The 12,602-nt window shown below is 34.6% G+C and overlaps 2 protein-coding genes across 3 annotated transcripts; one reads left to right on the top strand and one right to left on the bottom strand.

Annotated features, from left to right (window-relative positions):
• Positions 1-404: 404 nt before the first annotated feature.
• LOC114384380 (ethylene-overproduction protein 1-like) lies at positions 405-5,216 on the top strand. 2 transcript variants are annotated; one of them, XR_003660660.1, is made up of 4 exons: positions 405-2,710; positions 2,961-3,252; positions 3,394-3,648; positions 4,603-5,216. XR_003660660.1 is itself a non-coding variant. In XM_028344053.1 (4 exons), exons 1-4 carry the CDS (start codon positions 663-665, stop codon positions 4,821-4,823), a joined length of 2,871 nt encoding a protein of 956 aa, XP_028199854.1. In that variant the 5' UTR covers positions 406-662; the 3' UTR covers positions 4,824-5,216. The 2 variants fall into 2 exon arrangements, 1 of the variants encoding a protein (XP_028199854.1); XM_028344053.1 differs by having other exon boundaries at positions 406-2,710; positions 3,339-3,648.
• A 148-nt stretch (positions 5,217-5,364) lies between these two features.
• Positions 5,365-11,933, bottom strand: LOC114384381 (probable inactive receptor-like protein kinase At3g56050). Its single transcript, XM_028344054.1, has 9 exons — positions 11,724-11,933; positions 11,473-11,611; positions 8,611-8,682; positions 8,385-8,528; positions 8,161-8,301; positions 7,367-7,926; positions 6,989-7,179; positions 6,785-6,917; positions 5,365-6,317 (listed from the first exon to the last, which is right to left on the bottom strand). Exons 1-9 carry the CDS (start codon positions 11,821-11,823, stop codon positions 5,719-5,721), a joined length of 2,079 nt encoding a protein of 692 aa, XP_028199855.1. The 5' UTR covers positions 11,824-11,933; the 3' UTR covers positions 5,365-5,718.
• Between the last annotated feature and the right edge of the window lie 669 nt (positions 11,934-12,602).

Raw genomic sequence — 12,602 nt, 5'->3', positions numbered from 1 at the left:
TCCTGAAATAAAATTATCATATATTCATAATTCCAATCAACATTCACGTAATACAAACATATACTCTTCCGTTCTAAAATAATTAAGATCTTAAATTATTTTACACAAATATAAAAAAATAATACATAAATAAAATAAAATAATAATTTTATAAAATTAATCTTTATCATTAGTTTATTTTTAAAATTTATTATTAATATAAAAGAAATATTAATAAAAAATAACTAATATTATATTAAAAGATTAAAATAATCATTATTTTAAAATATTTTTTTTCCAAACACAAAAATTATAATGAATAAGAGAGAGTAATATTTTATAAAGATTAATTGGGACATAAACGCTTAATAATATCCAATCATGCAATAATTTATCTGGTATTACCCGTGATATAAAGCCTGAATTTAGCACCTTTTTATGATGCCAAGTTATGTTTAGGCCACTTTCTCTTCCCACCAATGCCAACAAAAAACTATGTAAAAGTAAAACACCAGTATACCAAAGCTAAAAAAGCATTCTTTTTCAGCTACAAGCTTCATTGTGTTGGGTGCTGCAAACACCCCCTTCCCGGCTCCTCTCCCTCTGATGGGTTTTGGAAGCTGGTACGAGGAACATCTTTTACTCAAAGGTTCACATACTCACACCCCTAGCATCCATAGCTTATGGGCATGCCAAAGTTAAGCTCTTTCTCCCAACAACAACGTGTGTTCACTGAAAAAACCAGAAGAAAAATGCGTGGCCTGAAGCTAGTTGAACGCTTCAAGAGCATCCAAGTTCATGCCCTCAACTCAGAAGCAACTAGCAGAAGAAACAAGGCCACAGGGGAAGCCAGAGCCATCACAATCAGATCATTGGTGTCAAAGTCCAAATCCAACACCACCACCACCACCACCACCACCACAACAACAACAACAAATTCAGCAATTGCAAACCTCGTTGTTCCTCTTCAGCTCCCTTCTGCTGACACTCTCGAACCTTCCATAGAGCCTTACCTTAAACCCACCAACCTCGTGGAGGCTTTGGCGGAACTTTACCACAGGCTAGAATGTTGCTGCCTTCAGTCTGAGAAAAAAACATCACTGTGTGTGGAGCAGTTCACGCTTCTGCGCAGCCTCGGAGACCAGAAGCTTCTGAGGAGGTGTCTCAGGACTGCGCGGCAAAACGCTGAGGATGTGCTTTCCAAGGTTGTGCTTTCGGCATGGTTGAGGTTTGAGAGGAGGGAGGATGAGCTTGAGGGTGTGTCTTCTATGGATTGTGGTGGTTGTGTTCTTGAATGTCCGAAGGTGAATTTGGTGAAGGGCTTTAGTCCTTGTTCAATCAATGATAGGTGCCAGTGTCCACAAGGGACTAAAGAGGAAACTAGCAATGAAGAAAGTGTGTTTTTGTGTTTGCCAGATGAGGAAAAAAAGGATGTTTCTTTTTGCATTGGGAGTGAGGAAATTGATTGTGTTAAGTGGAGAATTGCTGCCCTTTCTGACCCTTTTAAGGCAATGCTTTATGGTGGCTTTGCTGAGTCCAAGATGAGGAAGATTGATTTCAGCAAAAATGGTATAAGCTCAAAGGGTATGAGGGCAGTGGAGTTGTACAGCAGGGCTAAGAGGTTGGACTTTTTCTGTGCCATGACTGTTTTGGAGCTTCTTTCCTTTGCCAATAGTTTCTGTTGTGAGGAGATGAAGGCTGCTTGTGATGCTCATTTGGCTTCATTTGTTGGAAGTGTTGATGATGCATTGATACTTATTGACTATGGATTGGAAGAGAGAGCACCCCTTCTTGTGGCTTCCTGCTTACAAGTGTTGCTCAGGGAGCTACCAAATTCTTTGCATAATTCAAAAGTGATGAATGTATTTTGTAGTTCTGAGGGAATGAAAAGGTTGGCCATGGTGGGGTATGATTCTTTCTTGCTATACTATTTCCTGAGCCAGGTGGCTATGGAGGAAATCATGGTGTCAGAAACTACACTTATGTTACTAGAAAGGTTGGGAGAGTGTGCTACTGAAAGGTGGCAGAAAGCCCTTGCATTCCATCAATTGGGTTGTGTGCTGCTTGAAAGGAAACAATATAAAGAGGCTCAGCATAGTTTTGAGGTAGCAGCTGAAGCAGGTCATGTGTATTCTGTGGCTGGTGTGGCCAGAACCAAGTACAAGCAGGGTCAACCATATTCGGCCTATAAGTTAATTAGTTCTCTCATATTTGAGCACAAACCTGCTGGGTGGATGTATCAGGAGCGCGCTCTTTACAACATGGGGAGGGAAAAAAGTTTTGATTTGGATGTTGCAACTGAATTGGACCCCTCCCTTTCATTTCCATATAAGTATAGAGCCCTGGCAAAGGTGGAGGAGAAGCATATAAAAGCTGGAATTTTAGAGCTTGATAAGATTATTGGATTCAAGCTCTCTCCTGATTGCTTAGAAGTGCGGGCGAGGATGTTTATTGCTCTTAAGGATTATGGCAGTGCCATAAAAGATATCAGGGCATTGTTAACTTTGGAACCAAATTATATAACTTCAAATGAAAAGATCTCAGGGAAATACTTGGTTCATCTCCTTAGCCATGTGGTACAGCAAAAGAGTCAGGCTGAATGCTGGATGCAATTATACGAACAATGGTCTTCTGTAGATGATGTTGGTTCTTTGGCTATTATACATCAGATGCTGGAGAATGAGCCTGGAAAGAGCCTGCTGGAGTTTCGTCAGTCTCTACTCCTTTTGAGGTAAGCACATCTATTAATCAAAACTATAGGCGGTATCTCTCTTCTTATAGTTTGAATTGTTATGGTATTTGTTGCACATTGTTCTGGAACTGGTAAGCTTATCACATTGTTTATTATACATAATGCTATTGCTGGTATCTAGATATTTGATTTATTTTGATTTTTGAGTGTGTCGATGTTTCCTGGTCTTTCAACCCCAGTTAATAAAATACAATATCAAGAGAATTCCTCACATTGATGAAATTCATAGGTTAAACTGTCAAAAGGCTGCAATGCGCAGTTTGAGGATGGCCAGAAACCATTCTAGCTCACTGCAAGAAAGATTAATTTATGAAGGATGGATTCTATATGATACTGGCTATCGGGATGAAGCGCTGGCTAGGGTTGATAGGTCAATTACAATTCAGAGATCATTTGAAGCCTATTTTCTAAAAGCATATGTGTTAGCAGATACAAGTATGGATCCGGAATCTGCTTCTTATGTTATTGAACTTCTGGAAGAAGCACTTAAATGTCCTTCAGATGGTCTTCGCAAAGGACAAGTTAGTGACCTCATCCACCATCCCTAGTATTGATTAAGTCTTCTTGGTTGTCCGGTCATTTGATTGTCTTCTGCAATATTTTGTAGGCACTAAATAACTTGGGGAGTATTTATGTAGATTGTGGTAATCTTGATCTTGCAGAGGCATGCTATGAGAATGCCCTTGCAATTAGGCACACAAGAGCTCATCAAGGTCTAGCACGGGTTTATCATCAGAAAAATCAACGAAAAGCTGCATATGATGAGATGACCAAGCTAATTGAAAAGGCAGAGAGCAATGCCTCAGCATATGAGAAACGATCAGAATACTGTGACCGTGAGATGGCAAAGGTTGACCTTGATGTAGCAACCCAACTGGATCCTTTGAAAACATATCCGTATAGATACAGGGCAGCAGGTACTTCACCTATCTTTCATTCTATACCATCTGCCATGTTCTTTTTAATTGGAAACTGGGACTTAGTTAATAACTGGGTTATGACATACTAATCTACAGTTAGTCATCAAACTTGCTTTCATTTACTACAGAAAACTTGTTAAACATGAAGTATTTTTATTTTGAAACTTGATGTTCTAATTCAGTGTTTTATAACCTGTTTCCTATGTTACTGACAACAAAACACTTGTTGTGTATTGGATTTCTTGGCATGGCCAAGCCCTGAAGCCTAGAAATATGTAATGTGACTATGTTCAGTCTGTAGTTTGATTTGTACTTTAAATACTAAGTCCATCTATGTTTATAAGTTGATTCCTTCTGTATTTGGGTGGTCCTCAATCTTTGAAGTTGTCACGATCACACACTACTGCTATTGTGGTTAAATACAGATTGAGACCCTTTGCAAGTTTTTATGAGGGATAGAGTATCATTTTCAGCAGAAAAATATAAATTCCATGCATATTTTTATGATGCTTCATGATTAAACCTTGTTTTTATTTTTGACAAGTTAATGGCTTGATTTTGTCTTAATTTAAGTATGTCTTTTTAAGATTTTACCCACATGTTAATGAGTTTGTTGTGGCACCATGTGTAAGTCATTGATCTATGCACACTATTCCTCTCTTTGAAGCTTGCATCTTGATGGATTCTAGTTACTCATCATTATGAAATATATCAATAGCTACAACTGACACTAGGAAAGTAGAAACTGATAAATTTGTTTTCAAAAGTATTACCATTTAATATAGCATCAAGATTTGGTCACTGTCTTAATGGGGAAGAGGATAATTAACGTGTTGCTTTAAATTTATCAACATTTGACCTACACACCAAAAGTTAAATTTAATGGCTAGATTAGTGACATAGATTTGTTAAACTGAATTTTTCTCACATAAAATGTCACATATAAACCAGTGATGATGGATGAGCAAAAGGAATCTGAAGCTGTTGATGAGCTCACCAAGGCCATAAATTTCAAACCTGACTTGCAAATGCTTCATCTCCGAGCAGCATTTTATGAGGCAATAGGGGAACTATCATCAGCTCTTCAAGATTGTCAGGCAGCTCTATGCTTAGACCCTAACCATACAGACACACTTGATCTGTATCAAAGGGCACGGAAACTAAGCTTTTAATCATAAATGACATGCACATTAAATGGCTAAAATGTGGAGATCTTGATTAGGAAATTGCTGGGGCATCCCAACTTTGTTAAGACACAAGAAGAGGACATGGATAATCCTACTGTTGAAACAATGCCAAGACCCCCCAAGAAGCAATACTTGGATGATTCGAGGAAAAGATGGAGTCATGTGTTTCACATGATCAGATAGGAAGATGATTCAGGTGTACATCAGAAGATGTTCAGAATGAGAATAGTAACTCCATTGATATAATATAGATTCTTGTGAGCCTTGTGCACATAATTGATCTCACACTATTCACACATTTGTACAGTGACAGGGTTATGATTTATAGAGTGATTGGCACTTTGTTTCCTACACTATAATTTATTGTTCTTGATGAAATGTTTTATTTTTCTGCATCTTGCCAAAGAAAATGATAAGTATTGTGTTTCCAACTCATAAAATAGTAATAATTGATGATGATGATGATGAGTTACTAGACGTCACAAGCATTTCCATGTCTAGCATTTTAGAAACAAGGAAACACTAGTTATGCCAACTATGTATTCACAATACAAAATGAATTTGTTTCCTTCTCCTAGTAGGCAAACATAGCACAGCCCTTTCCCCTGCCTCAACAACAGTTTCCCAAAAGAACATATTGGAAAGGGTATTATTAAGGAAGCATTCTCTGTCTCTGTCCCTCCAAACAATAACAAAAATCAATTCCTCTAGAATGAGACAAATGTTATTTGTTCTTTACATGCTTCTTCTGTTGGCTTCAAAATAATAGTTTAGAAAAAATTAGTATAAACATAAATATTTCAAAAGTGTATGAATTCCAAATTTAGAGCAACTGTACAAATTAGCATTCCACTTTTATTTGGGTTATAATATTAATGTCTCAACTTGAATCAGTGGATGTAATTGCCATTTCTGCCCACCAAAGTGGTGATGCTTTTGGATTTGCTCCATCAGGCCCCATAGCTGTGAGTTCCTTGAGTCTAGATGTAATTTCTTTCATAGTTGGCCTTTTCTCTGGATCTGGTTGTACACAGTTTCTTATTACTTCAGACCATTCCTCAATCTCTTCTTCCTGCAAAGACTTCAGTCTTAGATCCACAACATCTCTTAAGGATTTCCCCCACCTTACATATTCTGCTGCCCAATCTGCCAGAAGTTCACTGTTCCCAGCAAGGGGAATTCTCCCTGTAATCAACTCAAACAATATTATTCCAAAGCTGTAAACATTGTCCTTGGTATCTGCTGACGATGTTTCCAAGAGTTGTGTGGTTGCAGACCCATTCTTTGTAGCACACATGTCATTCCATAAACTAAGATCTGATACTTTAGCAGCATAATCTTCAGTAAGGTATATAAAGGAAGATTGCAGGTTTCTATGGGCAATGGGTGGTTTCAACTCATGCATATACTCTAGGCAGTAGGCTATTCCCATAGCTATCCTCATTCTCATTGTCCAATTTAGTTCTTCTCCTTCTCTAACTGCAAGCATATGCAAGAATAAAGTCAAAACTCAACAACTATAAATGCCAGTGCATATAGCAAACAATTTTCAAGATGCCAGGGAACTAGTCCTGTCTGAATAAAGTTCTCCATAAACACTTACATGGAAAGAAAATTAGATAAAATGAATTGGATTGAACTTCTTCAATAAATTATAATCAACTTATGTACTTACCTTTAATTGTTCTCATCTGACTTCTCAAAAAGTTGAGGTACATAAGTTGATTTTAATTTATGAGAGAAGTTCAATTAATTTTTTTTCTATTTTTTCTCTCTTATAAATAATTATGGAGAAGATTATTTAAACAGGTCTAATTTATATTTTTGCTACAAAGTTCAAGCCATCCTCACAGCCTGGTTGAAGAAGTTAGGTTGCTATTAGCCTGTAATAATCAAAGGAGGATATGGCTGTGGATGTAAGTAAATTTGATCAAAATGTTACTCACTGTGCAGATGCTCAAAGAGTGTTCCATTTGGAGCGTACTCAAACACCATCATTCTTGAGAATGGCTTATTCTCTTCACAATACCCAATAAGATTCACAAAATTCTTGTGGTTCACTCTAGATAATGACGCAATCTGCAACCATGCAAAGATTAGAAGTAGGATTACAATTTATTGCGCATTTGCTACATTTGTTGCTAGCATACCTTCTTTCGGAATTGAGCTTCCATACTTTTTGACCAGTTTTGAGCTGTGGTCACTGCAGAGGATGCTACAGCTATCTCAACTCCACTGGAGAGAGTCCCCTTATACACAATTCCATCAGGAAGAGAACCAATAATGTTACTGAAATATTCAGAAGCTGCTTCAATTTCTCCTCGTTTGAGACTTGGCACACCTAAATCACACATAATAAATGAGTTAACTAAATTCCACAGAAAGAAATAGTTGTGAAGGGTGGAAGGCCTAGAAAACTAACTTCATTCTTTGTAGACAATGCATTTTAGAGTTTGAATGTATTGCTAATCTTCTGAATGAAGTAAATAAGATTCAGAATGACCTTGCAACTTGCAAGCATAAATTACCTTTTATAAAAGCTTTCTGCAGCTGGCCACTCAACCCTGTGGACCAAGGTTTAACAGCCACAACCTTCCTACTTTGGAAGCAAGCAAAAATAATGGCTGACAATAAAATCAATAAGGAGAAGCCCCCAACTGCAGACCAGATTATCACTGAATGATGTATTTGATTGGAACTATTTGTGTTCCCTTGGTTAGAAAATGATGAAGGGCTAGGCGCCCAATTAAACTCGGGTGGTGTAGACACAGTGACAGGCGTGTTTACTGGGGGTGGGATGTCTGGAGTTGGTAACACTACAGGTGAAGGAGCGAAAAAAATACTGGAGGGTGATGGAGATGGCGATGGCGAATATGATAATGGAGCTGATCCTGGTGAATATAAAGGACTTTCTGATGGTGATGATGAGAAAGGCTCAAAATCTGGTGGTAATGAAAAACGGAAATGTGATGCTGATTGTTTAAGTGTCCCTTGGTTAACATCCCCTTGGATTTTGGGTGTATTAGCAGCATTTGCTACCTTGAGAAGTTGCCTCCTGTATGATCTATCCCCATGTTGGCTAATGCGCCTGAGACAAGATTGACACAGACGAATAGTTTCAAACTCGAACTGAAGATGAACTTCACAATGAATGAGCACGCTTTAAGCAATATTGGACTGAAGATTATTTTCATGTTACAGCTATGTTATGGTAAAAAATTATGCCATTCAACCATTTACTAAGGAACTGTTCATCAAATCCAAATTCTTATATTGATGAACTCAGAAATCTGTTTTGTGCAATCCATCATCATATGCTTACCGTAAATTACATCTGCCGACAAATAGTTCTCTAGAGGTGGCACCAATTAGCTGTTCTTCATTGGCATGAAATTCAGAATTCATCTTGAGCTTATACAGCTCTGTAGTTAAGTTGGCTAGATAGTAATTGTTGTCCAATAAACTGCAGTACAAATTTGATGACATTACTAGTCAACCAAAGAACATGATAGGAAGAAAATATCTGGCATGAAAGGATCAACTTACAGAGTGGTCAGGGATGAAATATTGCCATGATCAAATGGAATTGATCCACTAAAGTTGTTATATCCCAAGTCAAGCACTTCCAACTCCTCTAAGTGTAGTATCTCCTTGGGAATTTCTCCAAAGAAGGAATTGTTGCGCAAAATGCTGAGGAGAATGCAAAGTGTACAAAGTTTGTTAAGGAATATTTATTTCTGAAACATATGGATTGGCATGTGAACCATCTTACATTGATCTTATGTGAGCCAGCTTTCCAATTTCTGGTGCTAGTGTTCCTTCAAGACAAAGGTCTTTTAAATTCCTGCAAGTTGAATATTCAAGATCAGTGTTCATTGTATACTTTATGCACTAACGGAGAGAAAAATATTACAAGACCACCCCCCACTGAGGATGCATTCGGATGGAAGAGTTTGGAAGGAAAGCAAGGTAGTAGAACATTTCATTTTGAGAATTTTTGTTACCAGAGAACTTTTTAATGAAAAAAATTAAATTAAAAATAAGATAAAATATGTTATAAATCCCTCAATTTTTTTGGTCAAAACTAATCTTAAATCCTATACTTTTAAAACAGTGATTTTGATTTTATTTTATTTTATAAGTGACAGATGTTGTCTCTTTTCCTATCCTAAGTTATATAAAGAAAGACAAATATGTTTGAATAAATTTATCTAGAAGGACTTTCAAGAAAAGAAAATAAGAAAAATAAATAAATGATTTTTCTCATAAATTAAAATTAGTTTATGTATAAATTAATTTATAAAAATTCTCTCATATAATTTTTTTAAAAGATGAGAAAATTATCTTGTACATATGTTAATTTGAGTTTATAGAGAAATTTATTTTGTTTTTATCTTGTTTTCTTTTCCTAGAAGCTAAAAATCCTTATGGATAAATTTACCCGAACAGACCTATTCACTAATTATATAAAATATATATATATATATATATAAGGATTTAAGTCATCAGTTTTAGATGGGAAACATCACTCAATCAACCGAAAAAAAGGTAAGTAGAAATAAAATATAAAGATTCTAAGAAAATAGGGTACATTTAAAGAATAATAAAGTGTTCATAATTTGACAAAAGACTGAATATTTCAACTTAGATCAGTTAGATGTAATACACAAGCATATGAATTAATAAATACAAAATTATTAAAACTCACTCATTTGATTTTACCAGCGAGTATTTATAAATTGCTTTTGTTAACACTCACTCATTACTTTATTTTGAAGTAAACATTGCCCTTTAAAATACCAAATCCGACAAAACAGGTATAATTTAACAAACAGAAGAAAATTATGCAAGATGATTAAGAGATTACTGAACTCAAATATGAGTTAAAATACCTAATTTCACACAGATTCAGAATCATTAAATGATATTATTTCATACAAAAGAAAATGCATTTTCTAAACAACTCTTAATCATATTTATATTTATTGGAGATGGTGCTCAAATTTCAATTTAAAGATATTTTTGAAATAATAATATTAAATAGGATTGAATTCGGTGAAATTTTTTTAGAGGAAAAAAAATATTTGTTTAGATGAAAATAATCTTCAATCACACAACATGAGCTTTCTTTTTCTTATATCTGAGTCCAGAGGAAAAAAAATGTTTGTTTATTACTTAATATAGTACACCACAATTCAGTGTAATATTTTTCAAAATCATATTTTAATTATAAGATCCCGTCATAAACATTTTAATTATTATATTATAAGATGAGATTATTTTGTCAAATTGACCGAGTTTCACTACTTGTAATATAAAAGAAGATATTAATTAACATTATAAAAGTTTTAATGGGTGTGTCCATGGTGCATGACTGTTAGTCCGTTGTAGATATAGACAACAAATGGAAGGAACTTCCTATATTAGGAACACATGCATCGTAAGTTAAATCAGCCAAAAATTAACGCAATAATTCAGTTAAAAAAATACTAAATATTATTTTTCATTTTCATTATTAAAAAAGCAACTTTCCCCCCACCGCAAGAAGACGGTGTCTGCCGGCCAATTTAAGAGGGAAATAAAAGCTTAATGGACCACAGTTCCCTGGGCCCAGCCAATATTAAAGCCCTATTGTGTAACGAGACCAGTCAAAATCCATTCAAACGTGGCTTAAAACAGTGGCAACAACGTCAAAATATCTATTCAATGACGTGTTTAAATTCAAACGCAAGTGTCAGGTCACAGATGAGATTAGTGACATCTCCTTTAATTGGCCTCATCAATTTTACTATTTTTCCTCTCACTAGTCTTGCCAGAGAAAAATAAACATTTGTTGCAGAAATTATTTAACTAGTTACCTCACTCATTATTTTGCATCTTAAGGAATAGATACTTTCATGTTCAATTCAACTTGACATAGCGTGCATGTGACTCACGTTAAAAATATATGAAACTACAGCAAATTTGAACAAAACCTAGAAGTTATTACAAGTTTTAGTTTCTAGTACAGAACCAAACAGGCCCATAGTTCATGTCTAGCAAAATGCAAGATTCCAACTAGCTCTTACGCCGCATATCGTTGAGAACACTTAGAAATGCTGGCAAATTCCTTTTCTTGTAAGACAGAGAGATGAAAAAAGAAATTATAGTTATAATTTTTTGAATTAAATATATTTTTCATACCTTAGGTCCCTTTTTTTAGTTTATTATCTTAAATGATATAAATTTTATTAGTTTATGAAAATATTAAAAATGTATTTAGGTAGTAAACTAAAAAAAGATATATCACAATTATGAAAAACATATCTGAACTTAACTTTTTAAGTTTAATTTTGGTACACGAAGTCTACTCTATTAATGAATTAAGAATATTTAAAATGTAACTTTTAAAATTATTACTTAAAAAAGAATATATTTTAATTATATAGTAATCCATAATAACGTAAAACAAGAGTTTTATACCATGTTGGATCACAAAATTGGGATGTGTGATTAAATGATTGTTTTTCTTAATAATTACTTTAAAAAGTTAAGAATATATCTTCCTAAGTAGAAATATAAACTGTAACAAACTAAGGAGAAGAGTATGGATGATGAGAAGCAAAAGAAGGAAGAAAAGAGGTTAATTACTTACAAGGTCACAACATAACCATGAAAACACTCCACACCGAACCACGAGCAAGGATCAACGTCTCCATCTGCGCCACTCCAACTTGATAAAGTCCCCTGCGGGTCACTCACCACTCTCTCCCTCAACGCCAGCAGCGCCAAGCCTGAGCAATTCCAAACGACACGCCGTTTCGTAAAGACTCGCTTAGTTAAAAACAACACCAAACTAAAACGAAGCACCTCAGCGCCGTCGTTTACATAACCATTATGAATTACCTTCTTCGCTCTTGAGCGTGGAACAGAGACTCTGTTTCTGGCTCAACGCGAAAAACAGCGTTAGCAGCAGCAGCAACTTCAACGGAGTGAATGGTGCCATGGTGAGATGATGAAGGAAGTTACTAGTTCCCTGTTGTTCTGGCTATGGGAAAGAGAAGCGACATACATGGAGAGAGAGAAAATCAGAGTGCTATCTATATAGGCACAATAATACAAAATAATATTAATTCGGTTACATATCTAATTTTCTATTTAAACCTACCTAGCATTGCTCTATTTTAACTTTAAACAGTTCCTCTATCTTATCAAAACATGTTTTATGAAAATTACTTAATAGGTATTTTCAAGTAAAACGTCCAATTCGTGTCATTAGCTAATTTAGTGATTGATATTATTAAAAAAAAGTATTTTGTTAATTTTTCTAGTATAAAGTATAACTGATTTCTATAAAAAAATATTTAGCAATTTTAGTATAATTAATCAATATTTGAAAACATGGTTAGTCATCTTTTTGACGAATTCTCTTCTTAATTAGATTTTTTTATAAGACTTAAATTCAAAATTTTACTTGAGTTAAATTTTATTAGAGTAATGTATAACATTAATAGTTACATATTGAATTTGATCATTTTCAATTAATTTAATTATAGAATTTGTTCTTGTAAATTTGGTTCTAATTTTGTCAAATCAATCAACTTAATATGTAAATTTGATGATGATCTTGAATAATAAGAATCAAATCAAATTGATTAAGATTCACTAAATCTAAAATTAAATTGAGTGATAATTATTAAAGTTATGAATCCAGTTGTCTTCTTATTATATTAATAACTAATTTTATTAATGATTATTAAATAAAAAATTAAATTGATTTTTCAT

Source organism: Glycine soja, chromosome 14, assembly GCF_004193775.1.
Source record: "Glycine soja cultivar W05 chromosome 14, ASM419377v2, whole genome shotgun sequence".
In the NCBI taxonomy this organism is placed as follows: Eukaryota; Viridiplantae; Streptophyta; class Magnoliopsida; order Fabales; family Fabaceae; genus Glycine; species Glycine soja.
This window is presented reverse-complemented; position numbering and strand designations above follow the sequence as displayed.